General features: G+C 43.4%; 5 protein-coding genes and 1 long non-coding RNA gene across 28 annotated transcripts in view; 1 reads left to right on the top strand and 5 right to left on the bottom strand.

Moving 5' to 3' along the window:
- The window catches only part of LOC114864332 (protocadherin alpha-C2-like), a 148,399-nt gene that overhangs the window by 22,606 nt on the left and 97,812 nt on the right, over positions 1–27,981 (bottom strand). The window contains exon 1 of one of the 23 annotated variants that reach the window (XM_029165161.3): positions 24,848–27,883. The exons of 19 other annotated variants lie outside the window; for them this stretch is intronic. In XM_029165161.3, coding sequence (XP_029020994.1) covers positions 24,848–27,223 — 2,376 coding nt within the window. In that variant the 5' untranslated portion in view covers positions 27,224–27,883. Of the gene's footprint in view, positions 1–2,577; positions 5,438–5,489; positions 8,496–8,552; positions 11,081–24,847; positions 27,884–27,981 lie in introns of those variants that run through there. 3 more of the 23 variants (XM_029165156.3, XM_055512227.1, XM_029165162.3) reach the window with 3 other exon arrangements.
- On the top strand, positions 1,519–6,879 carry LOC114864378 (uncharacterized). Its single transcript, XR_003787295.3, has 3 exons — positions 1,519–1,663; positions 2,148–2,227; positions 6,761–6,879. It is a non-coding gene; the product is annotated as an uncharacterized LOC114864378 (long non-coding RNA).
- Positions 11,584–14,113, bottom strand: LOC114864366 (protocadherin alpha-3-like). The gene has a single exon (XM_029165200.3). It carries the CDS (start codon positions 14,005–14,007, stop codon positions 11,599–11,601), a length of 2,409 nt encoding a protein of 802 aa, XP_029021033.3. The 5' UTR covers positions 14,008–14,113; the 3' UTR covers positions 11,584–11,598.
- On the bottom strand, positions 15,203–17,919 carry LOC114864337 (protocadherin alpha-3-like). The gene has a single exon (XM_029165175.3). It carries the CDS (start codon positions 17,807–17,809, stop codon positions 15,218–15,220), a length of 2,592 nt encoding a protein of 863 aa, XP_029021008.1. The 5' UTR covers positions 17,810–17,919; the 3' UTR covers positions 15,203–15,217.
- On the bottom strand, positions 18,704–21,200 carry LOC114864370 (protocadherin alpha-2-like). The gene has a single exon (XM_029165204.3). It carries the CDS (start codon positions 21,104–21,106, stop codon positions 18,719–18,721), a length of 2,388 nt encoding a protein of 795 aa, XP_029021037.1. The 5' UTR covers positions 21,107–21,200; the 3' UTR covers positions 18,704–18,718.
- LOC114864369 (protocadherin alpha-8-like) lies at positions 21,464–24,323 on the bottom strand. The gene has a single exon (XM_029165203.3). The coding sequence runs from the start codon at positions 24,321–24,323 to the stop codon at positions 21,927–21,929; it is 2,397 nt and encodes a 798-aa protein (XP_029021036.1). The 3' UTR covers positions 21,464–21,926.

Raw genomic sequence — 27,981 nt, 5'->3', positions numbered from 1 at the left:
GCTCCCTCGTCTCTGTGACACATTAGGTATGTTAATGAAAATATATTAGATCGTGTTTACAGCCCTCCAAGGCTGATGGCACACATGTCTGCAGAAATGGACCCTAATTCCCTGGTATTCTCTCAGCTGCTTCCCCTCTCAGAGAGAGCGGAGGCAGGGGAGAGGGGGAGGGGAAGAGACGTGGCAACACGAAGCAGGTGAAAAGGAAACTGCTGGAGTGAGAGGAAAACATAATGGATGCGATATCTATTTGGAGAAGCGCAAACAAAGCAAGGGCAAGACAAAACGACAGGCAGGCGCACGAGTAAATCAAGAAATGACGAATCTCATGTCCTAATACTTTCATGGTGCAGTAACAGACCAGAAGACAATGCTCATATAATTTTATGTTTTATAGCTGGTGTATTTTTAGAACCTACAATGCACAGCCAGAAACAAAAAATCTCCATGTGATTTGTTTTGTAAAAAATATGCCTTGGCAAAAAGTGAGCTTTTTTCAGTGTGTTAATCTATTATTAGTAACACACTATCTCTCGGTGCCCTTAAAAGTACAACCGCCTTTTACAGTACACTGGGGTCTTCAAGTGCAACTAAAGCAGCTGCAACATTAAGATGAAAGGGTACGAAAGAATGGGGAGAAATAGGTTATTTACAGTACAATATAATTAAATAACTGTACTGGGTAAAGTTATAAATAAATGCAGTATAAATACAAAAACAAAAAAATAAAAGATGACGAGATAAAACAGAACAGTTATTACAGACTGGAGAAAGAAATTTTTAAGACTTTAAAAAAACATGCCATTCACAAAGGTCAGTGTTTCCACTGTGCCTGGACGTATGAAGCCTTACTTTCATTGGGACTGAGGAACGTGCCCACTTCTGCACCTGACCTCAAAAGATTCTGTTTTGGAGCATTTCACCCTGAGGTCAAATGTAATCAGCCAGAAATCCTATGTGAGAAGCCGAGCAGGACATTTACTGTACCACCAAAATGCCAAACAGACAAATCAGACCACTGCATTCACACAGAAAAGGATACAGAACAAATATTTAAAATGCAAACAAGGAGATCGAAACTAAGCTGCTTGAACTCATCTGACAGTGAATACATCATTTAGGACAGCAACAAAAATTACACGAGTCACAAATTACTAATCATACTAACGAGTAAGACGATGACGCTGCGTCAGGAAGCAAATCAACTCGAAACAAATGTGACACTTTGTAATTGAACGTAAGCTAGCACTGTTTACCTCCTGTTGATTAGAAAACTGAAACACCACGAAGTAGTTCACCAAACCTAGATCACACATAACACCAGCCGATCACATTCATGACACTAAATATGAGATAAAGTGCTCAGACTCACTCAGACAAAGCAGCGGAGGCAGTATTGCGCATGGCGAGCCCATATTATCTTAATGGTGACCCAAAGCTAACGTTAGCTGCCACCAGAACTAGTTGTAATATCGCCCCGAACCACTAGTGGCATCAGTCAAATCAATGCAATGAAACGAACGGCTGAAGCGAAGAAGACGAAAAGCCCGCAATTAAATGTAGAACGTTGACTTCCTGGAAAACTTTGGAACCTGAAATCATCAGCTTCTGTTTCACGTGACCGCCCAGATGTCATCGCCCTCGGCGCTCAACCTATTGCACAGTAAGTGTTTTTTTAACATAAGCCATTGAATAATGAATAATATGAATAATATTGATTATATGCGTCCTGTTTTCACGCATACAGCTTAAACATACTGAGCTGATAGCAAGTTATCTAAACGCAGAACTCCGCTTAAGCTAATGCTATCTCCAATGTGCTCTTGGGTCGTCTGCAAATGCTCACAACCTCATAACAGATGTCAGGTATTGTGGAATTGCAACTGAAATTTAAACTGCTGACAATTTAACCTGCCACACATTGAAACTGTGTTTATATAAGGACCTATTTCAAAAGCTGCCGGAAACGTCCACTATGTCTGTTTCAGATCGTTCCCAACTATTTTGTGCTTTCATGGGATCATACCATAAACAATGATTTTAACTTTGCACTTCTGGTTTAGGGACACAATAAGAAATTTTAACCTGATGGTTAACATTTAGAAAATTGTCACATAGTTTTCAAACATACTGGTCTGTTTGTGCAGTGACTGAGTTGCAACTTAATCCACCGTACTTTAAGAGGACTAACAACAGCAGACCTTAGAGGCCGAGGCTACAGCTGATGGTAAGTGACACACACACACACACATATTATTATTGGTAGATTGCTGAATTTGTTAATTATATAATCACATTTTGAAGTGGTATAACTGGTTCATACACTATCCAACAAAGGGTGGGTTGTACTGTATCATGACAAGACACTATTATAACACAGAGGTTCTTAAAAGGCTATGGTAGTTTCAGTACCATGGACAGCGTTATTACTCAAAGACGGCAGAAAGACAAGGAACAGCAAGACACAAATAGATACCATTTGTTCTACAGTCTAGTATGATGGGTGCTGCAGATACTTGCAAACAACCATTATATAATCTGTAGTTTATTGGCTGATTCTCGATGATTACATCTTACCTTTTCTTTATTAGGTAAAGTCTGAGTCTTGGTAAAGGTATCTCCTCCATTTATACTGATCAGCTCCCCGTCCACGGGTGGAAACTGAGCTGGGAAAACCACTACGTCACTCTTGAGCGTGTCTGAGCTGAAGCAGACGTCGTACTGCTGAGTAGCCTTAGAGTAAGACCAGCTCCCGTCAGGGTGGGTGGTGATCATTGGGGCGCTGTACCTGCTGAAGCTGCCGTCTGTCCTGTGACATTTGACAGCTATTAAACTGATGAGGCTGAGCAGAAAGATCACGGACACCGACACAATGGCGATCAGCAGGTACAGGTTGAGAACAGAGAAGCTCTCCTCCTTCATGGGCACATGTCTGAACGGAGTCTGGAGGTCAGCTGTGCTTTCCACCACCACCACATCAATAGACACAGTAGCCGACAGGGAGGGTTCTCCGTTATCAGAGACCAGCACCACCAAGGGGTGAGTTTTCAGGTCATTGTCACTCATTCTCCTCTTAGTCCTGATTTCCCCGTTGCTGGTTCCGATCCTGAAGAGGTTGTTTCCTTTGGGCTCAGACAGGTGGTAAGAGAGCAGCGCGTTGTATCCAGAGTCTGCGTCTACAGCCCTGATCTTTGCCACAAAGTATCCTGCTTCAGCAGAATAGGGGATGCTCTCACTGTTAACGGAGCCCAGCTCAGAATAGGGAGCGAGAATGGAGGGACTGTTGTCGTTCTCATCCAGGATGAAAACGTTGACGGTCACGTTGCTGCTGAGCGGAGGAAGACCAGAGTCTGTGGCCTGGACTTTAAACTGAAACGTCTTCATCTCCTCATAGTTAAAAGACTGTAAACTGACTATGTCTCCTGTCTCTGAGTTAACATTTATAACTGAGCCTATTATGGTGTTTCTCTTATCATTTATTACTGAAAATGTTACTTTTGCATTTTCATCTGAATCAGGATCATATGCAGCCATAGTGTATATAACAGAACCAACAGGACTATTCTCCCTGACAAAAATGTTCAGCACAGGTTCTTTAAACTCAGGTGCGTTGTCATTGACATCAGAAACGTGAACTGTAATGACGCTCGTCCCGGAAAGAGGCGGAACGCCTTCGTCAGTCGCTAATAGTGTTACATTATACTGAGAAGCACGTTCTCTGTCCAGGTTTCCGTCTACAACTAGAGAATAGTGGTTTTTATATGTGTTTTTAATTGTAAAGGGCACAGAATCAACAATCGTTACGTGAACAATACCGTTCTTATCTGCATCATTGTCTCGCACCGTTATAAGTCCAACCATTGTGTTCACGGGTGCGTTTTCTCTCACGACATTCACCAAAGATGTCACCGAGATTTCTGGTGCATTATCATTTACATCGGTGATTTCAACCAGGACTTTACAATGTGATGCTCTCGGGCTCGATCCTTTGTCTGTCGCTTTAACTCGTATTTCAACCGCGCTGCTTTTCTCGTGGTCCAATTCGCCCTTTAACGAAATCTCCCCCGTGATGGGATCAACGACGAATGTATCTACGTCTTTATCGCTGTCATGATTAATAAACGCATACGTAATTTCTCCGTTAAGACCCTCGTCCAAATCACGAGCGTGAACTGAAATTACGCTCGTACCTCTGGGTGTGTTTTCTGGTACCGTGGCTTTGTACAGGGGCTTGTCAAAAATGGGAATATTATCATTCACATCTTGCACATTTACGGTGATGTGTAACGTGCCGGATTTAGGTGGTTTCCCTCCATCTACAGCCGTGAGCGTTAGGCTGATCGCTCCCTGTTTCTCGCGGTCTAGAGCTTTCTGAAGCACCAGTTCGGCGGACGTGCTCGGCTCTCCGCTATTCTGCACATCCAGGCTGAAATAGTCGTTCTGGCTGAGTTTGTAGCCCTTCACCGAGTAACCACCCACGTCAGCATCAAAGGCTTTTGCTAGCGTGAACCGTTCTCCTGGAAACGCGGACTCTGACACGTTCAAAACAATCCCAGGCACCCGAAAAGAGGGCGCATTGTCATTTATGTCGAGAATTTTAACCTCGAAGCGGTAGAGATTAAGCGGCGAGTTCACAATGGCCTCCACCTCCAGAGAACACTTCACGTCACGCGAGCAGAGCTCCTCTCGGTCGATTCTGTCTTTAACTAGAAGTACTCCAGTCTTAACATTAACTTCGAAATACCGCGTATTGGGTCCTGAAATGTGAAAACCCCGAGTTTCCAGCTCCTGTACGTCTAAATGTAAATCCTTCGCCAGATTTCCCACACTGGTGCCGGGGGTCGATTCCTCCGTAACGGAATACACAGTCTGCGCTGCTGCGACACTCCACACGTTGGATAGATGGAAAAAGACGTACATCCAATGCCGAGATATATCCCCTCGTTTCATTGTCCCAGTAGCTAGGAAACTAGTCCTCGCAAAAGCTCATTTCAGCGTTAACACTGATAAGCAAGAATCCATCCAGAACGTGGAGATGACACTCTGCTCCGACGGACAAAGAATTACAATCGCTCTGTGCTACACGAAAAGGGAGGTGCGTGGTCAGGACAAACCCGTTTTTTGCCTCTGTGGGCTAATAGCGGCATCTTCTGGTCAAATATGAATTAATCACAATAAAATAAAGAGTAGCAGTTGAACAATAAACTTTCCAGCCAAAATAAGTCACCCGCCATCCACTTCATATGACAGCCCATCTTTGCTGTTTGAAGCTAAATGTAGAATGTGCAGCAAACTCAAAGCTTTATCTTCACAATATGACAAGAGTAATTTAATGTGCAACATGTGAAGCGGTTTATTCTAATGCATGTGTTAAGTACAAACAGCTAATATAAAACTTTACTCCCTGTCCCTTTAATGGTAGTTTCTGGAATAATAACAAGTGACAAGGAGTCAATTAGCAGTTGACTATTTTATAACATCACCCTTACCTTATCATTATTAGGTAAAGTCTGAGTCCTGGTAAACGTGTCTCCTCCATTTATACTGATCAGCTCCCCGTCCACGGGTGGAAACTGAGCTGGGAAAACCACTACGTCACTCTTGAGCGTGTCTGAGCTGAAGCAGACGTCGTACTGCTGAGTAGCCTTAGAGTAAGACCAGCTCCCGTCAGGGTGGGTGGTGATCATTGGGGCGCTGTACCTGCTGAAGCTGCCGTCTGTCCTGTGACATTTGACAGCTATTAAACTGATGAGGCTGAGCAGAAAGATCACGGACACCGACACAATGGCGATCAGCAGGTACAGGTTGAGAACAGAGAAGCTCTCCTCCTTCATGGGCACATGTCTGAACGGAGTCTGGAGGTCAGCTGTGCTTTCCACCACCACCACATCAATAGACACAGTAGCCGACAGGGAGGGTTCTCCGTTATCAGAGACCAGCACCACCAAGGGGTGAGTTTTCAGGTCATTGTCACTCATTCTCCTCTTAGTCCTGATTTCCCCGTTGCTGGTTCCGATCCTGAAGAGGTTGTTTCCTTTGGGCTCAGACAGGTGGTAAGAGAGCAGCGCGTTGTATCCAGAGTCTGCGTCTACAGCCCTGATCTTTGCCACAAAGTATCCTGCTTCAGCAGAATAGGGGATGCTCTCACTGTTAACGGAGCCCAGCTCAGAATAGGGAGCGAGAATGGAGGGACTGTTGTCGTTCTCATCCAGGATGAAAACGTTGACGGTCACGTTGCTGCTGAGCGGAGGAAGACCAGAGTCTGTGGCCTGGACTTTGAACTGAAACGTCTTCATCTCCTCAAAGTTGAAAGACTGTAAAGTGACTATATCTCCTGTCTCCGAGTTGATATTTATAACTGAATTCATGGGGATATTTTTTGATGAACCATCCATCAATGAATAAGCTATTTTAGCATTTTCTTCTATGTCATGATCAGCTGCAGTTATGGTAAAAACTGTTGCTCCCACTTTGCTATTCTCTTTCACATATACATTAATCAAAGCTTCAGAGAATACTGGGGCATTGTCATTCACATCAGTAATGTGAACAGGAATAACACTGGTGCTGGAGAGAGGCGGGCTGCCTTCATCAGTGGCAATAATAGTGACATTGTATTGAGAAGCTTTCTCTCTGTCAAGGGATCCATCTACTGCTAATGAGTAATAATTTTTGTAGTTTTTCTTTAGTTTAAAAGGCACCAAACCAAGAACCTCTGCACTGGTGAGACCGTTTTTACCCCCATCTCTGTCATTCACAGTAACTAAAGCGACCACTGTGCCGATGTCTGCGTCCTCTTTAACGGGGCTCAACAGAGACGTGATGCTGATTTCAGGTTGGTTGTCGTTAACATCCGTTACCTCGACTAAAACCTTACCGTGCACACTTCTAGAAGGCGTCCCTTTGTCTCTTGCCTGGATGCGAATATCATATGCTGCGTTCTCTTCGTAGTCGATTTCACCCGATACATCTATCTCGCCTGTTTCTGAATTTATTGAGAACAGAGCTGCAGGATTAAAATTTCCCCTCTCAATGAATGAATATACAACCTCACCATTCAGTCCCTCGTCTAAATCTGTCGCACGTACAGTGATAATGGATGTTTGAAACGCCGCGTTTTCACTGACCTGAGCCTTATATAGAGCTTGACTAAATATCGGTGCATTGTCGTTTATATCCAAAACGTGCACGACTATTTTTAGCGTCCCTGACCGGGCAGGTTTTCCTCCGTCCAGAGCAGTTAAAGTCAGATGGATAACGGACTGTTTCTCCCTGTCTAATGTTTTCTGAAGCACTAGCTCTGCAGACTCGCTGTGTTGTCCATCGCTCTGTACATCCAGTGAGAAATATTCATTCGGACTGAGTTTATAGCTTTTTACCGAGTTGCTGCCCGTGTCTGCGTCGTTTGCCACAGGGAGTAGGTACCGCTCCCCCGGAAAAGAAGATTCCGAAATGTTGAAAGTCTTTTCCTTCTCGCGAAATGACGGCGCGTTGTCGTTAATATCCGTTACCTGAACATCTATACGATGCAAATGCACCGGGTTGCTCAGAAACGCCTGTATATTCAGTGAGCATTTTACCGTATTTGGACAGATCGCTTCCCGATCAATTCTGTCGCAAACATATAAAGCACCAGTCTTTAAATCCACGTCGAAATACTTATAAGAATTCCCAGACACAATTCGTAGATCCCGCCGCTCCAGATCCTGAACATTAATTTGTAAATCCTTGGCGAGATTTCCCACTATAGTTCCTTTGTCCACCTCCTCGGAAACGGAGAACGAGAGCTGCGCTTTAGATGCGCCACACAAACAAAGTAACGTTAGTAATTGAATAGGAATCGAAACCGGTCGTCCTGAACGTCCCATCCTTGTCACAGAATGAAAGAAATGACCATTTTCGAACATGTCCACAGTTTATGTGATCCAGAAATGAAGCTCGCTGTCTCCTACGACCATTTCTCCAGTTAGTGACAAAGCAGCGCTGGACTACTGAAGCCTCACATAGAGGAGGAGTCTGAGGGAGCCATAACATATTATGGTCTCCTGCGACACCAACTGTTCTCTTTGAGTTATTGTATAAAAACATAGATTCTGTACTTATACAGCAGTAACTGACTTAATAAAAATGTAGGAATATGACATGATATTATAATACAATTTAAAATAAAAAGATACACAGTCTAAAAGATGCCTTATTCGTTGCTAAAATTAAAATTATTTCAAATCTGTAGCCCCTTTAAATGAGCAACACACACAGTTCAGCACCATGGACAGCAACATCCACGGTCAGAACAGCTCTCAAATGACCAAATGTTATCAGCTTAGAAAGTTGTATCTATATATTACAGTATATAAGTTTTCTTATGATATACACAATACAATTTTGATACCACAAATTAGCACTTTGCATCTTGTCCTTTTTACAATCACGCAAATACTGTATTACCGTAACCGTAAGAGCCAGTGAAGTTAGCAATGTCCCATATCCATAAGGCTAGCAAGACGTGCAATACAGAATTGCAAATGCATCTGTGCATCACATCAACTCACCTTCTCTTTACTAGGTAAAGTCTGAGTCCTGGTAAACGTGTCTCCTCCATTTATACTGATCAGCTCCCCGTCCACAGGAGGAAACTGAGCTGGGAAAACCACTACGTCACTCTTGAGCGTGTCTGAGCTGAAGCAGACGTCGTACTGCTGAGTAGCCTTAGAGTAAGACCAGCTCCCGTCAGGGTGGGTGGTGATCATTGGGGCGCTGTACCTGCTGAAGCTGCCGTCTGTCCTGTGACATTTGACAGCTATTAAACTGATGAGGCTGAGCAGAAAGATCACGGACACCGACACAATGGCGATCAGCAGGTACAGGTTGAGAACAGAGAAGCTCTCCTCCTTCATGGGCACATGTCTGAACGGAGTCTGGAGGTCAGCTGTGCTTTCCACCACCACCACATCAATAGACACAGTAGCCGACAGGGAGGGTTCTCCGTTATCAGAGACCAGCACCACCAAGGGGTGAGTTTTCAGGTCATTGTCACTCATTCTCCTCTTAGTCCTGATTTCCCCGTTGCTGGTTCCGATCCTGAAGAGGTTGTTTCCTTTGGGCTCAGACAGGTGGTAAGAGAGCAGCGCGTTGTATCCAGAGTCTGCGTCTACAGCCCTGATCTTTGCCACAAAGTATCCTGCTTCAGCAGAATAGGGGATGCTCTCACTGTTAACGGAGCCCAGCTCAGAATAGGGAGCGAGAATGGAGGGACTGTTGTCGTTCTCATCCAGGATGAAAACGTTGACGGTCACGTTGCTGCTGAGCGGAGGAAGACCAGAGTCTGTGGCCTGGACTTTAAACTGAAACGTCTTCAGCTCCTCAAAGTTAAATGACTGTAAACTGACTATATCTCCTGTCTCCGAGTTGATGTTTACAACTGAACTTATAGAAAGACCTTTTGAATCACCGCTCAACGAGTATGTTAATTTAGCATTTTCCTTTACATCAGGATCAACTGCAGTTATTGTGTGGATACGAGCTCCAATCTGACTGTTCTCTTTTATATAAACATTAATAACTGGTTCAAGGAAACTAGGCGGATTGTCATTTACATCAGAAACCTGAACAGTGATAACGCTGGTGCTGGATAGAGGCGGTGTCCCTTCATCAGTAGCCAAAAGCGTGACATCGTAAGAGGAGCTTTGTTCTCTGTCCAGCGGTCCGTCTACAACTAATGAGTAATAATTTTTATAGTTTGATTTCAGCTTAAATGGCGCAGAACCGAGTATTTTACAAATTGTTTGTCCGTTTCTTCCTCCGTCTTTATCACTCACTGTCACTAACGCTACTACACTTCCTATTTCAGCATCTTCCTTAACCGGATTCGATAGTGACGTCATCACAATTTCTGGGGCATTGTCGTTCGCGTCAACGACCTCCACCAGCAGCTTTCCATTTGTTCTACGAGGCGACGAACCTCCGTCCGTTGCTTGAACGTGCATTTCATATGCAGCCTGTTCTTCGTAGTCCAGTTTAGCCTTTACACGTATCTCACCCGTCTCCGCGTTGATCAGAAACACGTCTGCGGGGTTGAAGTTTGCGCGTTTCACAAAAGAATACAGTATCCTTCCGTTTTGCCCTTCATCTAAGTCAGTGGCATTTAGTTGTATCACCAGAGATCCAGCAGGCGCATTTTCATTAACACGCGCCTTGTACAGTGATTTACTAAATATCGGTGTGTTATCATTGGCATCCAAAACATTTACAATGACCTGCACAGTTCCAGTTTTAGGAGGTTTACCTCCGTCTATTGCGGTCAATGTAAGTTTAATAACTGCTTGTTTTTCTCGATCTAGAGCTTTTAGCAGTACGAGTTCAGCAGACACACTGTGTTCACCGCTGTTCTGTACATCCAGCGAGAAATATTCATTTGGACTCAGCTTATACGTCTTTACTGAATTACTGCCTGTATCAGCATCAAGAGCCAAGGGAAGCAAGAACCGTTCTCCTGTAGGTGAAGATTCAGATATGTTAACCGAATGTACCTTTTCGATGAAAGCTGGCGCATTGTCGTTTAAATCACTAATTACTACCTCGATGCGGTGTAATACCATTGGGTTATTTAGTATGGCTTCTAAGTTCAGTGCGCATTTTATCGTGTTTGGACAAAGCTCTTCGCGGTCTATTCGCTCATTCACGTAAACATCCCCCGTTTTAATATTCGCCTCGAAATATTTCTTACTGTAAACAGACACGATATTCAGGTTCCTTTTCTGCAGGTCTTGGGGGTGAACGTTTAAATCCTTAGCGAGATTTCCCACTACAGTTCCTTTGTCCACCTCCTCCGAGACCGTGTAGACAGTCTGAGCAGCGGTCCAGTCCCATAAGAGCAGCAGAAACAGCCAACGTAGAATCCCCTCATTCCTTCCCATCGCTGCGTTCAGCGCAGCACGGATCAGACGCATCCATAAAACACCACTCGGTCGCTCAACATTTGAATCCCGTCTTCTCCAGCCCTGCACTGATCACCGCCATTCGCGTTTCTCTCACAAAGCACTCGCAGCCAGCTGACGCCTCAAAAGGAAAGGAGGAGACCGAAAACGCCGAGCTTATAAATCAAGCGTGGTCGCTAGCGACCCCAAGCGTTGCAATTCATACATAAATATACTTTATAAAATGAATGTCAGTCTTTGTATCTGTCCTTAAAATAAAATATTGGCTAAAAAGACTTCAAGCTTTGTGCGTAAATAAAAATTCCCCCTAACGTAAGTCAGAAATTTATTATACGCTTTAAACAATTGCCATGAACATATAATGCAGTGAATAGAGATAGTTTATATATGTGGGAACTACTAGCATAGTGAAATGAAATGGTCTCCACATAAAATAATCAACAAAGCCCTCATCACCTAATAACACATAATAGGCAAATGTTTACAGTAAAGCAGTTAATCCCATTATAAAGACCTGCAACTTTAAGCAAACAAATATTTCCACTGGCAGTTAGTGAAAAATTAAATGTCAACATAACACTGAGCGCCACAGATGACCGATCCATTCTTACTGTTTAGGAAAAAGCCAAAGAGAACCCATTATGTTTAAGTAAGATAATCTTCAATTCAACCATAACCATATTGAACAACTCACCTTCTCTTTACTAGGTAAAGTCTGAGTCCTGGTAAACGTGTCTCCTCCATTTATACTGATCAGCTCCCCGTCCACAGGAGGAAACTGAGCTGGGAAAACCACTACGTCACTCTTGAGCGTGTCTGAGCTGAAGCAGACGTCGTACTGCTGAGTAGCCTTAGAGTAAGACCAGCTCCCGTCAGGGTGGGTGGTGATCATTGGGGCGCTGTACCTGCTGAAGCTGCCGTCTGTCCTGTGACATTTGACAGCTATTAAAGTGATGAGGCTGAGCAGAAAGATCACGGACACCGACACAATGGCGATCAGCAGGTACAGGTTGAGAACAGAGAAGCTCTCCTCCTTCATGGGCACATGTCTGAACGGAGTCTGGAGGTCAGCTGTGCTTTCCACCACCACATCAATAGACACAGTAGCCGACAGGGAGGGTTCTCCGTTATCAGAGACCAGCACCACCAAGGGGTGAGTTTTCAGGTCATTGTCACTCATTCTCCTCTTAGTCCTGATTTCCCCGTTGCTGGTTCCGATCCTGAAGAGGTTGTTTCCTTTGGGCTCAGACAGGTGGTAAGAGAGCAGCGCGTTGTATCCAGAGTCTGCGTCTACAGCCCTGATCTTTGCCACAAAGTATCCTGCTTCAGCAGAATAGGGGATGCTCTCACTGTTAACGGAGCCCAGCTCAGAATAGGGAGCGAGAATGGAGGGACTGTTGTCGTTCTCATCCAGGATGAAAACGTTGACGGTCACGTTGCTGCTGAGCGGAGGAAGACCAGAGTCTGTGGCCTGGACTTTAAACTGAAACGTCTTCATCTCCTCAAAGTTGAAAGACTGTAAACTGACTATATTTCCAGTCTCTGAGTTTATGTTTACAAATGATGAAACTGGGATATTTTGTTGTGAACTGTCCAACACTGTAAAAGACAGTTGTGCATTAGCATCTAGATCAGCATCAGAGGCTTGAACTGTGTGAATCATGGAGCCTGTTGGACTATTTTCTTTAACATAAACATTTATCACAGGCTCCATGAATCGAGGCGCGTTATCATTGACATCTGAGACATGGACAGTAACAACCTTCATACTAGAAAGTGGTGGATTCCCTTCATCTGTAGCTGTGATGGTAACATTGTAAACAGACATGGTTTCTCTGTCCAACGCTCCATCTACTACTAATGAATAATCATTCTTGTAGTTGGACTGTAGTTTAAAAGGGACCGATCCAAGTACTTTACAGTGAGTTACACCGTTGTTTCCTGCATCTTTATCACTGACTGTAACCAAAGCTACTATTGTCCCCAGTTCTGCATCCTCTTTGACAGGAGTCATAAGTGAGGTGACAGAAATTTCTGGTGCATTATCATTCACATCTATTATCTCTATCAGTACTTTACAGTGTCCACTACGAGGAGATTGGCCTTGATCAGTCGCTTGAACTCTGACTTCATAAGCAGGCGTATCTTCATAGTCTAAAGTTCCCTTCACTGTGATTTGTCCCGTTTCTGCATTTAGAGAAAATATATTTGATAAATCGATGTTACTGCGTTTGTTCAACGAATACGTGATTTTACTGCTCATACCTTCGTCTAAATCTGTTGCATTTAGTTTAATAACAAGACTACCAGGCGTCGCATCTTCTCTCACACGTACTTTATACAGAGTTTTACTGAATGTTGGTGTATTATCATTAACATCTATAACATTAACAATTAAATTTGTCGTCCCCGATCTCGGAGGTTTTCCTCCATCTACTGCCGTCAGGAGAAGTGTAATTACTGGTTGTTTCTCCCGATCCACAGCTTTCTGTAGGACCAGTTCAGCAGACACAGCGTGTTCTCCTCCGCTCTGCACATCAAGCGAGAAATGTTCATTTTGACTCAGCTTGTAGGTTTTCACTGTGTTAATTCCTATGTCCGCATCTTCAGCTACTGGGAGGAGAAATCGTTCTCCCACTGATAGTGATTCTGAGATGTTCAATACATGCGACTGTTCAGTGAAAGAAGGCGAATTGTCATTTATATCCAAAATATTCACTTCGATGCGGTGAACAATCATTGGGTTATTTAAAGTAGCTTGTACTTTGATAGCGCATTTAATCAAATGCGGACAGAGCTCCTCTCTGTCTATTCTCTCGTTAACAAAAAGGTTCCCAGTCCGTAAATTCACGTCAAATAATTTCTTACTGTAGGTCGACACAACACGCAGATCTCTGTTCTCCAGTTCCTGTGTATTGATATTTAAATCCTTTGCGATATTTCCCACCGCGGTGCCTTTGTTCGCCTCCTCGGATATCGAGTACGACAGCTGCGACGCAGACCGCTCACAAAGACAGAGCAACGTGACAACAACGATCCAAGCGTATTCCCTTTTTCCTCGCGTAGTCATTGTTGATGGTGTAGAAAAAAATATGTATCCGCAGCAGAGCTATTTCCCCTCAACGACAGCGCTTCCTTCTTTTACCCTCGTTCTCCCTCGCCTGAATCATCATTGACTGGTTTGAGAACTATAGTGACTGACGACGACGGCGTTTCCTTTACAGGAGGTGGAGTTTTAAATACATGAAAAAACATCCACGGTCTCCGGCGACATCATGTGGTTAATGGTAGATAAAGATTTGTAACAACTTGCTTATCAAATGTTTGACTATAATTTATTAATTACAGTGCAGTCGCAAATTATTTTTTTCGCAACGTGGTGACAAAATAAAACATTGTTTTAAACCTATATAATCAGCAGTGGATTTACATTTTTATTCTTTTCATTAATACCGAGAGTGCAATGATGGAGGTCCAAATCATAAATGTTTTAAGTGAAGTAGGCACTTGAAAATTTATCCTATCCATTTGAAAATAATGATTTCAAGTTTTTAAACGTGTCATCATGATATAAATATTTAAAATAAAATGAAATTTAAACACTAGCGTCCGTGTCATTGCAAGAGCCTTGAATCACACGTTCACATTCGGATTTCAGCACCGCGGAAAGCGCTACTGAATCCTTGTTGATTTGTTCAATATGATTTAATTAGGAATTTCTGAAAGATTGTCAGGGTGTCCAGTTTCAAAACAATATTTGATCAAAAAACACTATAAAAAACACACAATTTGCTTTGCTTCTGAGTCGATTAAGATGATCTCAATTAAACAATTTCATGGATACTGGTTATGTCAATTTATATAATTATTACTTTACTATTGTAAGCATGTTTGAGTTTAGCTTGCACTCACTTCGACTTCAGACATTCATGCATAAGATATATTAAAGTGGTCACTTAGGTGAACAACAACTGAAGGCAATTACATTTAAACCATCTTTGTTCTAACTTGTACCAGATTAAAAATATCAGCTCTGTGGGTGGAGTGCATCGATGAGGACAATCACTCAGACAGTTGTGCTATAAAGAAACCTGTGTATCACGCACTTGAAATAAGAGGAAAATATTTCAGCCTGGTAATAATTTTGCCATAACATGCTAAATAAGATACTTGTTTTTAGTCCAAAGCCTAGCATCACAGACAGCTCCTACAGTATTAACTGCAATGGAAATCATTGAAGAAACACTAGAGGTTGCAGGGACGGCGCCACTGAACAAGATTCAGGATAACACAAAAAGCAGCACACTGCACTCGTTGGATATGTCTCTATGAATTATCTTTGAGCTTATTTGGCATTTTACCATAGATTGTATCAAACAATGAGGGTATGTCACCATTGTAAGCAGAGTGAGAGTTCTTTTACAGATGTTGAATGATGTGTCCCTGAAGGAAGAAGGGCATGTTTGATAATAAACTTCCAAAAAAAGATGGCCTACCTTCTCTTTACTAGGTAAAGTCTGAGTCCTGGTAAACGTGTCTCCTCCATTTATACTGATCAGCTCCCCGTCCACAGGAGGAAACTGAGCTGGGAAAACCACTACGTCACTCTTGAGCGTGTCTGAGCTGAAGCAGACGTCGTACTGCTGAGTAGCCTTAGAGTAAGACCAGCTCCCGTCAGGGTGGGTGGTGATCATTGGGGCGCTGTACCTGCTGAAGCTGCCGTCTGTCCTGTGACATTTGACAGCTATTAAAGTGATGAGGCTGAGCAGAAAGATCACGGACACCGACACAATGGCGATCAGCAGGTACAGGTTGAGAACAGAGAAGCTCTCCTCCTTCATGGGCACATGTCTGAACGGAGTCTGGAGGTCAGCTGTGCTTTCCACCACCACCACATCAATAGACACAGTAGCCGACAGGGAGGGTTCTCCGTTATCAGAGACCAGCACCACCAAGGGGTGAGTTTTCAGGTCATTGTCACTCATTCTCCTCTTAGTCCTGATTTCCCCGTTGCTGGTTCCGATCCTGAAGAGGTTGTTTCCTTTGGGCTCAGACAGGTGGTAAGAGAGCAGCGCGTTGTATCCAGAGTCTGCGTCTACAGCCCTGATCTTTGCCACAAAGTATCCTGCTTCAGCAGAATAGGGGATGCTCTCACTGTTAACGGAGCCCAGCTCAGAATAGGGAGCGAGAATGGAGGGACTGTTGTCGTTCTCATCCAGGATGAAAACGTTGACGGTCACGTTGCTGCTGAGCGGAGGAAGACCAGAGTCTGTGGCCTGGACTTTAAACTGAAACGTCTTCATCTCCTCAAAGTTAAATGACTGTAAACTGACTATATTTCCAGTCTCTGAGTTTATGTTTACAAATGATGAAACTGGGATATTTTTTTGTGAACTGTCCAACACAGTGAAAGACAGTTGTGCATTAGCATCTAGATCAGCATCAGAGGCCTGAACTGTGTGAATCACGGAGCCTGTTGGACTATTTTCTTTAACATAAACATTTATCACAGGCTCCTTGAATCGAGGCACGTTATCATTGACATCTGAGACATGAACAGTAACAACCTTCATACTAGAAAGTGGTGGATTCCCTTCATCTGTAGCTGTAATAGTGACATTATAAACAGACATGGTTTCTCTGTCCAACGCTCCATCTACTACTAATGAATAGTCATTCTTGTACTTGGACTGTAGTTTAAAAGGGACAGATCCAAGTACTTGACAGTGAGTTACACCGTTGTTTCCTGCATCTTTATCACTGACTGTAACCAAAGCTACTATTGTCCCCAGTTCCGCATCCTCTTTGACAGGAGTCATAAGTGAGGTGACAGAAATTTCTGGTGCATTGTCATTAACATCAATTATCTCTATGAGTAGTTTAGCATATGCACTACGAGGGGAGTGGCCTTGATCAGTCGCTTGAACTCTGACTTCATAAGCAGGTGTCTCTTCATAATCTAATGTTCCCTTGAGTGTAATTTCTCCTGTTTCTGAATTTAAATCAAATATCGATGGATCGATGTTACCATGTTTTATCAAGGAGTACGTGATCTTACTGTTCATGCCTTCGTCTAAATCTGTTGCATTTAGTCTAATAACAAGAGTACCAGGTGTCGCATCTTCTTTCACACGCACTTTATAAAGGGTTTTACTGAACGTTGGTATGTTATCATTAACATCGATAACATTCACACGTATCTGTAAGGATCCAGATTTAGACGGTTTTCCTCCGTCTACAGCGGTCAATGTAAGCGTGATCACCGGCTCCTTCTCTCGGTCCACCGCCTTCTGCAGCACTAACTCCGCAGAAACACCGTGTTCTCCTCCGCTCTGCACGTCAAGTGAGAAGTGCTCATTTTGACTCAGCTTGTAGGTTTTCACTGTGTTAATGCCCGTGTCCGCATCTTGAGCTACTGGGAGGTAATAACGCTCTCCTGTTACAGACGATTCGGAAATTTCCAAATAATATGTGTTTTCAGTAAAAGCAGGTGAATTATCATTTATGTCCAGAACGTTAACCTCTACGCGATGCGCCGTCATCGGGTTATTTAAAAGAGCTTGTATTTTTAGCGAGCATTTCAACACATTCGGGCAGAGCTCCTCTCTGTCTATTCTCTCGTCAACAAAGAGGTTTCCAGTTCGCAAATTCACGTCAAAGTATTTCTTACTGTAACTGGAAACAATTCTCAGATCCCTGGTCTCTAGTTCTTGTACATTGAGGTTTAAATCCTTTGCGATGTTCCCAACTACGGTGCCTTTGTTCACCTCCTCGGATACGGAGTACGACAACTGCGAGGCAGACCCGTCACAAAGACAAAGAAAAACGATAACGGGGATCCAGACATGTTCCTTCCGTGCTCGATTAAACATTGTTGATGCAGCAAACAAACTGATCCGAGACGATCATTTATCCTTAGTGCAAATAATCCCATCAAAAAGCATAGTTTTGACAAAGCCTCCTCCCCTCTCTCCGCTGCAGCTTCCGTGAATACGCTGATTGCTTATGACGACGTGCTGTTTTTTTCTTCGTGCACGGAGGCGGAGTTCTGGACACATGGACACGCATTTGCGCATGCATGGTCTCCAGCGTCATCGTGTGGAGAATGATGGGTTAGAAATTACAATCCCATGCAAAGAGAAAAACCACATAGGTTCATTTCATACACATGTATTTTAGTATTTTGAGCGTTTTCACCCTGCGTTCAGGTGGGAAAAAATACACAATCGAGTGGCTTAGAACGAGCTACTGTGACGTACAAACAGACAAGGCTCATGAGTAAACATCCCTGCAGCATCGTGAAGAACCATTTTTGAAGACATAACAGTTTGTAAAAACTAGTAATTTTAGGCCACAAGATAGAATAAAAGATAAAATTCAATTCACTGCTTATACATGCGGTACAAATACCAGAGGCTGCAAAGCGGGAAGTACCCACGACATTTTCAGTCCAGGTCTTTCATCACAAAAAACTACTGACAAAATTATTCAAACAGCCGTAAAAGCACGGTTCCAGCACCATGGAAAGCAACACTTTTGATGCGCCACCTAAAAAAGCCCACAGTAGATTTCTAAACTACTACTACTGATAATAAAATATTATTTGACAAAAATAATTTAAAAAATGCTATTTCTGCACAGAAAGTGTTTTTTGAAATTTTATATTGTCATTCAAAGCATCTCTAACATTTTATTATAATTTTTATTAAACACAGTGCTAAGGCCCAGGCAACAACGCATTATATATGTTTGAGAGCATTGGTAGCATTAATAAAAAAAACTTAGAACATGTGGCCTACCTTCTCTTTACTAGGTAAAGTCTGAGTCCTGGTAAACGTGTCTCCTCCATTTATACTGATCAGCTCCCCGTCCACAGGAGGAAACTGAGCTGGGAAAACCACTACGTCACTCTTGAGCGTGTCTGAGCTGAAGCAGACGTCGTACTGCTGAGTAGCCTTAGAGTAAGACCAGCTCCCGTCAGGGTGGGTGGTGATCATTGGGGCGCTGTACCTGCTGAAGGTGCCGTCTGTCCTGTGACATTTGACAGCTATTAAAGTGATGAGGCTGAGCAGAAAGATCACGGACACCGACACAATGGCGATCAGCAGGTACAGGTTGAGAACAGAGAAGCTCTCCTCCTTCATGGGCACATGTCTGAACGGAGTCTGGAGGTCAGCTGTGCTTTCCACCACCACCACATCAATAGACACAGTAGCCGACAGGGAGGGTTCTCCGTTATCAGAGACCAGCACCACCAAGGGGTGAGTTTTCAGGTCATTGTCACTCATTCTCCTCTTAGTCCTGATTTCCCCGTTGCTGGTTCCGATCCTGAAGAGGTTGTTTCCTTTGGGCTCAGACAGGTGGTAAGAGAGCAGCGCGTTGTATCCAGAGTCTGCGTCTACAGCCCTGATCTTTGCCACAAAGTATCCTGCTTCAGCAGAATAGGGGATGCTCTCACTGTTAACGGAGCCCAGCTCAGAATAGGGAGCGAGAATGGAGGGACTGTTGTCGTTCTCATCCAGGATGAAAACGTTGACGGTCACGTTGCTGCTGAGCGGAGGAAGACCAGAGTCTGTGGCCTGGACTTTGAACTGAAACGTCTTCAGCTCCTCAAAGTTAAAAGACTGTAAACTGACTATATTTCCAGTCTCTGAGTTGATGTTTACAAAGGATGAAACTGGAATATGTTTTTGTGAACTGTCCAGCACAGTGAAAGACAGTTGTGCATTAGCATCTAGATCAGCATCCGAGGCTTGAACTGTGTGAATCACGGAGCCTGTTGGACTATTTTCTTTAACATAAACATTTATAACAGGCTCTGTAAATCGAGGCACGTTATCATTGACATCTGAGACATGAACAGTAACAACCTTCATACTAGAAAGTGGTGGATTACCTTCATCTGTAGCTGTGATGGTAACATTGTAAACAGACATGGTTTCTCTGTCCAATGCTCCATCTACTACTAATGAATAGTCATTCTTGTAGTTGGACTGTAGTTTAAAAGGGACAGATCCAAGTACTTGACAGTGAGTTACACCGTTGTTTCCTGCATCTTTATCACTGACTGTAACCAAAGCTACTATTGTCCCCAGTTCTGCATCCTCTTTGACAGGAGTCATAAGTGAGGTGACCGAAATTTCTGGTGCATTGTCATTCACATCAATTATCTCTATCAATAGTTTAGCATGTCCACTACGAGGAGATTGGCCTTGATCAGTTGCTTGAACTCTGATTTCATAAGCAGGTGTCTCTTCATAATCTAAAGTTCCCTTCACTGTGATTTTTCCTGTTTCTGAATTAAAATCAAATATATTCGATGGATCGATGTTACCACGTTTCATCAACGAATAAGTGATCTTACTGTTCATGCCTTCGTCTAAATCTGTTGCGTTTAACTTTATTACCTCTGTTCCATGTGCAGTATTTTCAGGCACACGTGCTTTATACAGAGATTTGCTAAAAATTGGCGCATTATCGTTTGCATCGAGTACATTTACGTTAATTATTAGAGTCCCCGATCTGGTAGGTTTTCCTCCATCTACCGCGGTCAGAATCAGTCTTATGAGCGGCTCTTTCTCTCGATCCACAGCCTTCTGCAGCACTAACTCCGCAGACACACCGTGCTCTCCTCCGCTCTGCACGTCAAGTGAGAAGTGCTCATTTTGACTCAGCTTGTAGGTTTTTATTGTGTTCATGCCCATGTCTGCATCTTCCGCTATTGGCAGCAGATATCGTTCTCCTGCCGATAGCGACTCAGAGATGTTTAAGTAAAACGACTGCTCAATAAATCCCGGTGAGTTGTCATTTATATCTAAAACATTGACCTCAATGCGATGCGCACTCATTGGGTTGTTTAAAACAGCCTGCATTTTGAGGGAGCACCGTATCGTGCTCGGACAAAGCTCCTCTCGATCTATTCTGTCGTTAACAAAAAGGTTTCCAGTCCGTACATTTGTATCAAAATATGTCTTACTGTAACTCGAAACAATTCGCAGATCCCTGGCATCTAGGTCGTTCACATTAATATTTAGATCCTTTGCGATATTCCCCACTACGGTGCCTTTGTTCACCTCCTCGGATATGGTGTAAGACAGTTGCGAAGCAGACCAGCCACAAAGACAAAGCAGAGAAAAAATGCGAATCCAAACACATTCCTCGTTTCCCATCGCTGTGGAAGAAAACCTGAATCGTCGGCAGTCATGTATCTGCTTTGCAAGTTGTCATTTGCGTCCGAAACACGGCAGAATACACACGTTTTCGCAACGCTACAATCCAATTGTGTCATTATACGGACAGAGAGTGACGCCTTTAGGCTTTCAGTAAAGGGAGGAGTTCTACAGATCGACAACAATTTTAGTTGTGGTCTCCAGCGTCTCCCTGTGGTGTATGACAAAATAGTCACATCAAATGTGAATTACATTGGCCTTATTTATTTCTAGTAATAAAAAAATAGTCTTGTTTAAATCAGTAGTGTATATATATATATATATATATATATATATATATATATATATATATGCGGATTAGTGTATGATATTTTAGGCTCCCGTTAATTTTTATCCAATTCAATTACATTTAAACAGCAATTAGATACAAATTTGTATGTTTGCGGGAAAAAAAATACTTTTACGTTTGAGCGAATCTCTTAAAATTTTTTATTTTTATTTTTTTAATTACATGATGATTTTGGAGATTTTCACATACTGCTGCTGCTACTACTACTACTACTACTACTACTGAGAGTAATATTAAAAAATCTAGACGCTTTAACAGGATCTTTGTTTTAGGAGAGTAATTTCAGCACCATAGACAGCGGCGATCATGGATGAGTTCCGTTCAGAAGAAACATTTTCAATTGATTCTATATGTACTTGTTGTACAACTTTGTTTACTGTTTCTATTTACTCATATACATATATACTAAAATCTACTGTGACCAAGCAAGATTATGCAAGTTATCCCAGCCATTAAGTACAAGCACTTAAGTCAACACTGAATAACACCTACCTTCTCTTTACTAGGTAAAGTCTGAGTCCTGGTAAACGTGTCTCCTCCATTTATACTGATCAGCTCCCCGTCCACAGGAGGAAACTGAGCTGGGAAAACCACTACGTCACTCTTGAGCGTGTCTGAGCTGAAGCAGACGTCGTACTGCTGAGTAGCCTTAGAGTAAGACCAGCTCCCGTCAGGGTGGGTGGTGATCATTGGGGCGCTGTACCTGCTGAAGCTGCCGTCTGTCCTGTGACATTTGACAGCTATTAAAGTGATGAGGCTGAGCAGAAAGATCACGGACACCGACACAATGGCGATCAGCAGGTACAGGTTGAGAACAGAGAAGCTCTCCTCCTTCATGGGCACATGTCTGAACGGAGTCTGGAGGTTAGCTGTGCTTTCCACCACCACCACATCAATAGACACAGTAGCCGACAGGGAGGGTTCTCCGTTATCAGAGACCAGCACCACCAAGGGGTGAGTTTTCAGGTCATTGTCACTCATTCTCCTCTTAGTCCTGATTTCCCCGTTGCTGGTTCCGATCCTGAAGAGGTTGTTTCCTTTGGGCTCAGACAGGTGGTAAGAGAGCAGCGCGTTGTATCCAGAGTCTGCGTCTACAGCCCTGATCTTTGCCACAAAGTATCCTGCTTCAGCAGAATAGGGGATGCTCTCACTGTTAACGGAGCCCAGCTCAGAATAGGGAGCGAGAATGGAGGGACTGTTGTCGTTCTCATCCAGGATGAAAACGTTGACGGTCACGTTGCTGCTGAGCGGAGGAAGACCAGAGTCTGTGGCCTGGACTTTAAACTGAAACGTCTTCAGCTCCTCAAAGTTAAAAGACTGTAAACTGACTATGTCTCCTGTTTCTGAGTTGATATTTATCATTGTAGATAGTGATCCTTTGTTGCTGTTATTGTCTACAGAATATCTCACAAGGCCATTTTCGCCAGTGTCAGCATCGGATACAGACAACGTTGTAATTGTTATCCCGACTTTACTGTTTTCTGTCACATAAACATTAACCACAGGTTCTGAGAAAAGAGGAAAGTTGTCATTCACATCGGCAACGTGAACAGTAATTACAGTGATATTACTCAGAGGGGGAGTTCCTTCATCTGTGGCTGAAATGGTGACGTTGTATTTGGAGGTAACTTCTCTGTCAAGATTTCCATTAACAACTAAAGAATAATAGTTTTTGTAATTTGACTCTAGTTTAAATGGGACTTGGTTTAAGATTCTACCATGTACTTCTCCGTTTTTACCACCATCTCTGTCAATAAATGACACCAGTGCAATAGCAGTGCCTACAGCTGCGTCCTCTTTTACAGTAGGTAGCAATGACGTCACAGTTATTTCAGGGGCATGGTCATTCTCATCTATCACTTCTACCAGTACTTTACAGTGTGCTGACATCGGTGGCTGAGCTTTGTCGTTTGCTTCTGCGCGGATCTCAAACGCTTTGTTTTCCTCATAATCGACTTTAGCTTTCACTGTTATCACACCCGTCAGAGGATCAATGTGAAAAACCTCTAATATACGATCCTGCCCTCTGCTTCTCAGTGAATACTCAATGTCACCATTCGTCCCCTCGTCTGCGTCTGTTGCGTTTAGTCTAATCACAGTAGTGCCGATTGGCGCATTCTCAAATATACGAGCTTTGTACAAGGGGCTGCTAAACACAGGAGGGTTATCATTTATGTCTAAAACGTGTACAATGACCTGGGATGTGCCAGATCTCGCTGGAGTTCCTCCGTCTACAGCAGTCACTGTGAGATGTATCACAGGCTGCTTTTCTCGATCCAGTGTTTTCAGCAAAACCAACTCTGCAGACACGCTCTCTCCTCCTTTAATTGTAGCAAGATGAAAATATTCATTGGGTGTTATTTTAAACGAATTAACAGTATTCTTACCGATGTCTGCATCGATGGCCTCTGACAAAGCGAATTTCATTCCAGGCAGAGTATTCTCCGCTATGTCTATAATTTGAGATTTTTCAGTGAACACCGGATCGTTGTCGTTAATATCCAGTATAATTATTTCTAGTCTATATAGCTTTAATGGATTATTAATCACAGCTTCTACACTGACTGCGCATTTCTGCTCCTTGGAACAGAGCTCCTCTCTGTCTATTCTTTCATTCACGTACAGAACACCGGTCTTTAAATTCACTTCGAAATATTTCCTCTTGGATCCACTAAGGATTTGAAACATTCGAGATTCCAAATCCTGAAGGCTGAGGTTCAGATCCTTAGCGATATTTCCAACAGAGGTCCCCGCGTTGAGTTCTTCGGACACGGAATATGAGAGCTGCCCACACTCCGCCTCCCAACAACGCTCCAGTAGCACAAGCACCAGATAAGAGACAATAGACGTCCGCAATGCTACCGACATAATTCCATAAGTAGTGCACAAATCCACAGCAAAGAAATCCGAGTCAATGAGCTTTACAAAATTAAAAGGAAAAACTGCAGTCTGCGATACATTTGAATGCCGAGCGTCACGCTGATACTGTATACCATCCGCCTTTTCGTGCTCTTGTTCAGACAAAGCCTGTACAACTCTGTCGTCGTCTCAAACTAGGAGGGGCGTAAAGATACTACATCCTCTCCGTGTCACGGTCTACAGTGTCACCGCGTGGAGATCAGCCACAACTTCAAAAATGATATGCAGGCTGAGTTGTCGAGTCATTTCTTCAATACAATGTGGAACTTTAAAATGCAATGAATATTATAGACACAGTAGAACCAAAGTCAGTAAATAAAGGTAGTTGCACAAGGAAAAAAGATTCATAATTATTGTGAGATATTATGCAAACGTAGCCTATTTGTCACCTATTTCCCTCACCTTCGCAAGACAATATTTTAATGTCATAATACAACAAACAGGTCTGCATTAGGTAAATGCATTTCTCTTACCTTATCTTTACTAGGTAAAGTCTGAGTCCTGGTAAACGTGTCTCCTCCATTTATACTGATCAGTTCCCCGTCCACAGGAGGAAACTGAGCTGGGAAAACCACTACGTCACTCTTGAGCGTGTCTGAGCTGAAGCAGACGTCGTACTGCTGAGTAGCCTTAGAGTAAGACCAGCTCCCGTCAGGGTGGGTGGTGATCATTGGGGCGCTGTACCTGCTGAAGCTGCCGTCTGTCCTGTGACATTTGACAGCTATTAAACTGATGAGGCTGAGCAGAAAGATCACGGACACCGACACAATGGCGATCAGCAGGTACAGGTTGAGAACAGAGAAGCTCTCCTCCTTCATGGGCACATGTCTGAACGGAGTCTGGAGGTCAGCTGTGCTTTCCACCACCACCACATCAATAGACACAGTAGCCGACAGGGAGGGTTCTCCGTTATCAGAGACCAGCACCACCAAGGGGTGAGTTTTCAGGTCATTGTCACTCATTCTCCTCTTAGTCCTGATTTCCCCGTTGCTGGTTCCGATCCTGAAGAGGTTGTTTCCTTTGGGCTCAGACAGGTGGTAAGAGAGCAGCGCGTTGTATCCAGAGTCTGCGTCTACAGCCCTGATCTTTGCCACAAAGTATCCTGCTTCAGCAGAATAGGGGATGCTCTCACTGTTAACGGAGCCCAGCTCAGAATAGGGAGCGAGAATGGAGGGACTGTTGTCGTTCTCATCCAGGATGAAAACGTTGACGGTCACGTTGCTGCTGAGCGGAGGAAGACCAGAGTCTGTGGCCTGGACTTTGAACTGAAACGTCTTCAGCTCCTCAAAGTTAAATGACTGTAAACTGACTATATCTCCTGTCTCTAAGTTTATGTTTACCATTGACGCTGTTTGTGTGGTCTTTGGATGACTATTAATTAATTTATATTTCGACTTCGCGTTATCATTTAAATCGGAATCCAGCGTCGTCAGGGTATAAATAGTCGTCCCAACCGGGCTGTTCTCCTTCACGTAGATACTAATCAGCGGTTCCACGAATCGAGGAGGATTGTCATTTACGTCTGACACTTGAATGGTAACGACGCTCGTCGTCGACAAAGAGGGACTTCCCTCATCAGTAGCGGTGATTGAAACATTGTATTGCGAAACACTCTCTCTGTCTAGAGGCTCGTCTACTAATAAAGAGTAATAGTTTTTATAGTTAGATTTTAATTTGAATGGCACAGAACCTGCTATCTTACAGCTCGTCAGGCCATTTTTGCCTCCGTCCTTATCAGTAATTGTCACCATAGCAACAGCGCTGCCTATTTCAGCGTCCTCTTTCACCGGACTCATGAGAGATGATACTGAGATTTCTGGAGCATTGTCATTAGTATCAATAACTTCCACTAAAACTTTGCTATGTGCACTGCGCGGAGGCGTGCCCTTATCTCGTGCCTGAACACGTATCTCATAGGCTTGATTTTCCTCATAGTCAATATTGCCTTTTACAGAGAGTTCACCGGTATTCTCATCTAAAGCAAATTTATCATCAATGTTCAAACGCCCCCTTTCACTAAAGGAATACACCAGCTGACCGTTAACGCCATCGTCTAAATCAGTCGCTGTCAGGGTCATTAAATGCGTCCCAGCGTTTGCGTTTTCGACCACTTGCACTTTGTAAAGTGACTTAGTGAACGAGGGCGAGTTGTCATTTACATCCAGGACGTTGACTCTAATCTGCAAAGCCCCCGTTCTGGCAGGTTTTCCGCCATCTACTGCCGTCAGCAGGAGCTCGACAACAGTCTGCTTTTCTCGGTCTAACGCCTTCTGCAGCACTAACTCGGCGGACACACTCTGATCGCCACTGTTCACATCCAAAGTGAAATAATCATTCGGGTTTAATTTGTACGTCTTCACGGAATTAGCGCCTACGTCTGCGTCATGCGCTAGAGGCAGCGGATGCCTTTCTCCTACATAAGAAGACTCAGACATGTCTATTGTAGTTGTTTCTTCCAGAAACGACGGCGCGTTGTCATTTATATCAGAAATCACAACTTCAATTCGATGCAGACTGCGAGGGTTACTCAACTTAGCCTCTATGTTCAACGAGCACTTTATCATATTTGGACAAAGCTCCTCCCGATCTATTCTGTCGCTAACAACGAGCAGCCCGGATTCATGATTTATATCAAAATACTGTTTGTTAGTGACGGACGTAACCTGAAGACCCGATGGTTCAAGACGCTGCACGTTGAGGTTCAAGTCTTTAGCGAGGTTCCCCACCACCGTCCCTTTGTCCGCTTCCTCTGAAATTGTGTACGATATCTGAGCCACGGACCCATGGCCGAGACAAAGCAGAGTGAAGAGCAATATCCCGATATTATCCCATTGTTCCCGAGCAGCCATCGCTGGTTCGACAATAGCAGTAATCCCAGCTTTTTGCCGTTAGATTTATCCACAAAAATGTAATAGCGACATTTCCTATAAATCCATTCTCGGCTGTGATCCTGTCTTCAGCGCTTCACTCGCCTGTTTTCACAAAGCACTGCCCGTCAATGACGTTGCGTATTTTATCACACATAGGAGGGGTTACTAAACATTCAACTCAAAATGATATGGTCGCCAGCGACACCCAGTGACGCTTTAGTATACAGACAGAACAAAACTGAAGTGGAGTAAAGACTTCTGAACTACAATGACAGGTGACGCCCGTAAACAGTTTGGTATTAGTTTATCCTGTTTCTTCACAAAATAGACTTATATGACATAGTGCAAATGGTTTTCGTAGTCGTAAAGATAATGCCCAAGACACGATAGTAAATGCTACCATCCAAAGATCTGCTTCACGGTAACAGCACCGTGGGGAGCAGCAACTGTGCAGTACAGGAAGACAAGCAAAAATGTCTTCAGGACCATGGACAGTAGTACAGCAGGGGTTACTACACGTGGAGAGTTGGTGTGATTAAAGAGCATATAAGATATAGTTAAACTAAGACACATGATCAGTGCAGCTGTATGTAAACAAAATTTCAAATGCAAAAGCATATGACAAATACCTTTTTAAATATAAATTATGTAATAAATCATTATAATACGAAAATCTTTCTCAATTCAGTGGAAAACAATAACTTAGTGTTATATATATATTCAACCAATTTTGGATA

The sequence above is a fragment of the Betta splendens genome, chromosome 10 (genome assembly GCF_900634795.4).
Source record: "Betta splendens chromosome 10, fBetSpl5.4, whole genome shotgun sequence".
NCBI classification, from domain to species: domain Eukaryota; kingdom Metazoa; phylum Chordata; class Actinopteri; order Anabantiformes; family Osphronemidae; genus Betta; species Betta splendens.
Note: the sequence above shows the minus strand (reverse complement) of the source record. Positions and strands in the feature narration are given on the sequence as shown.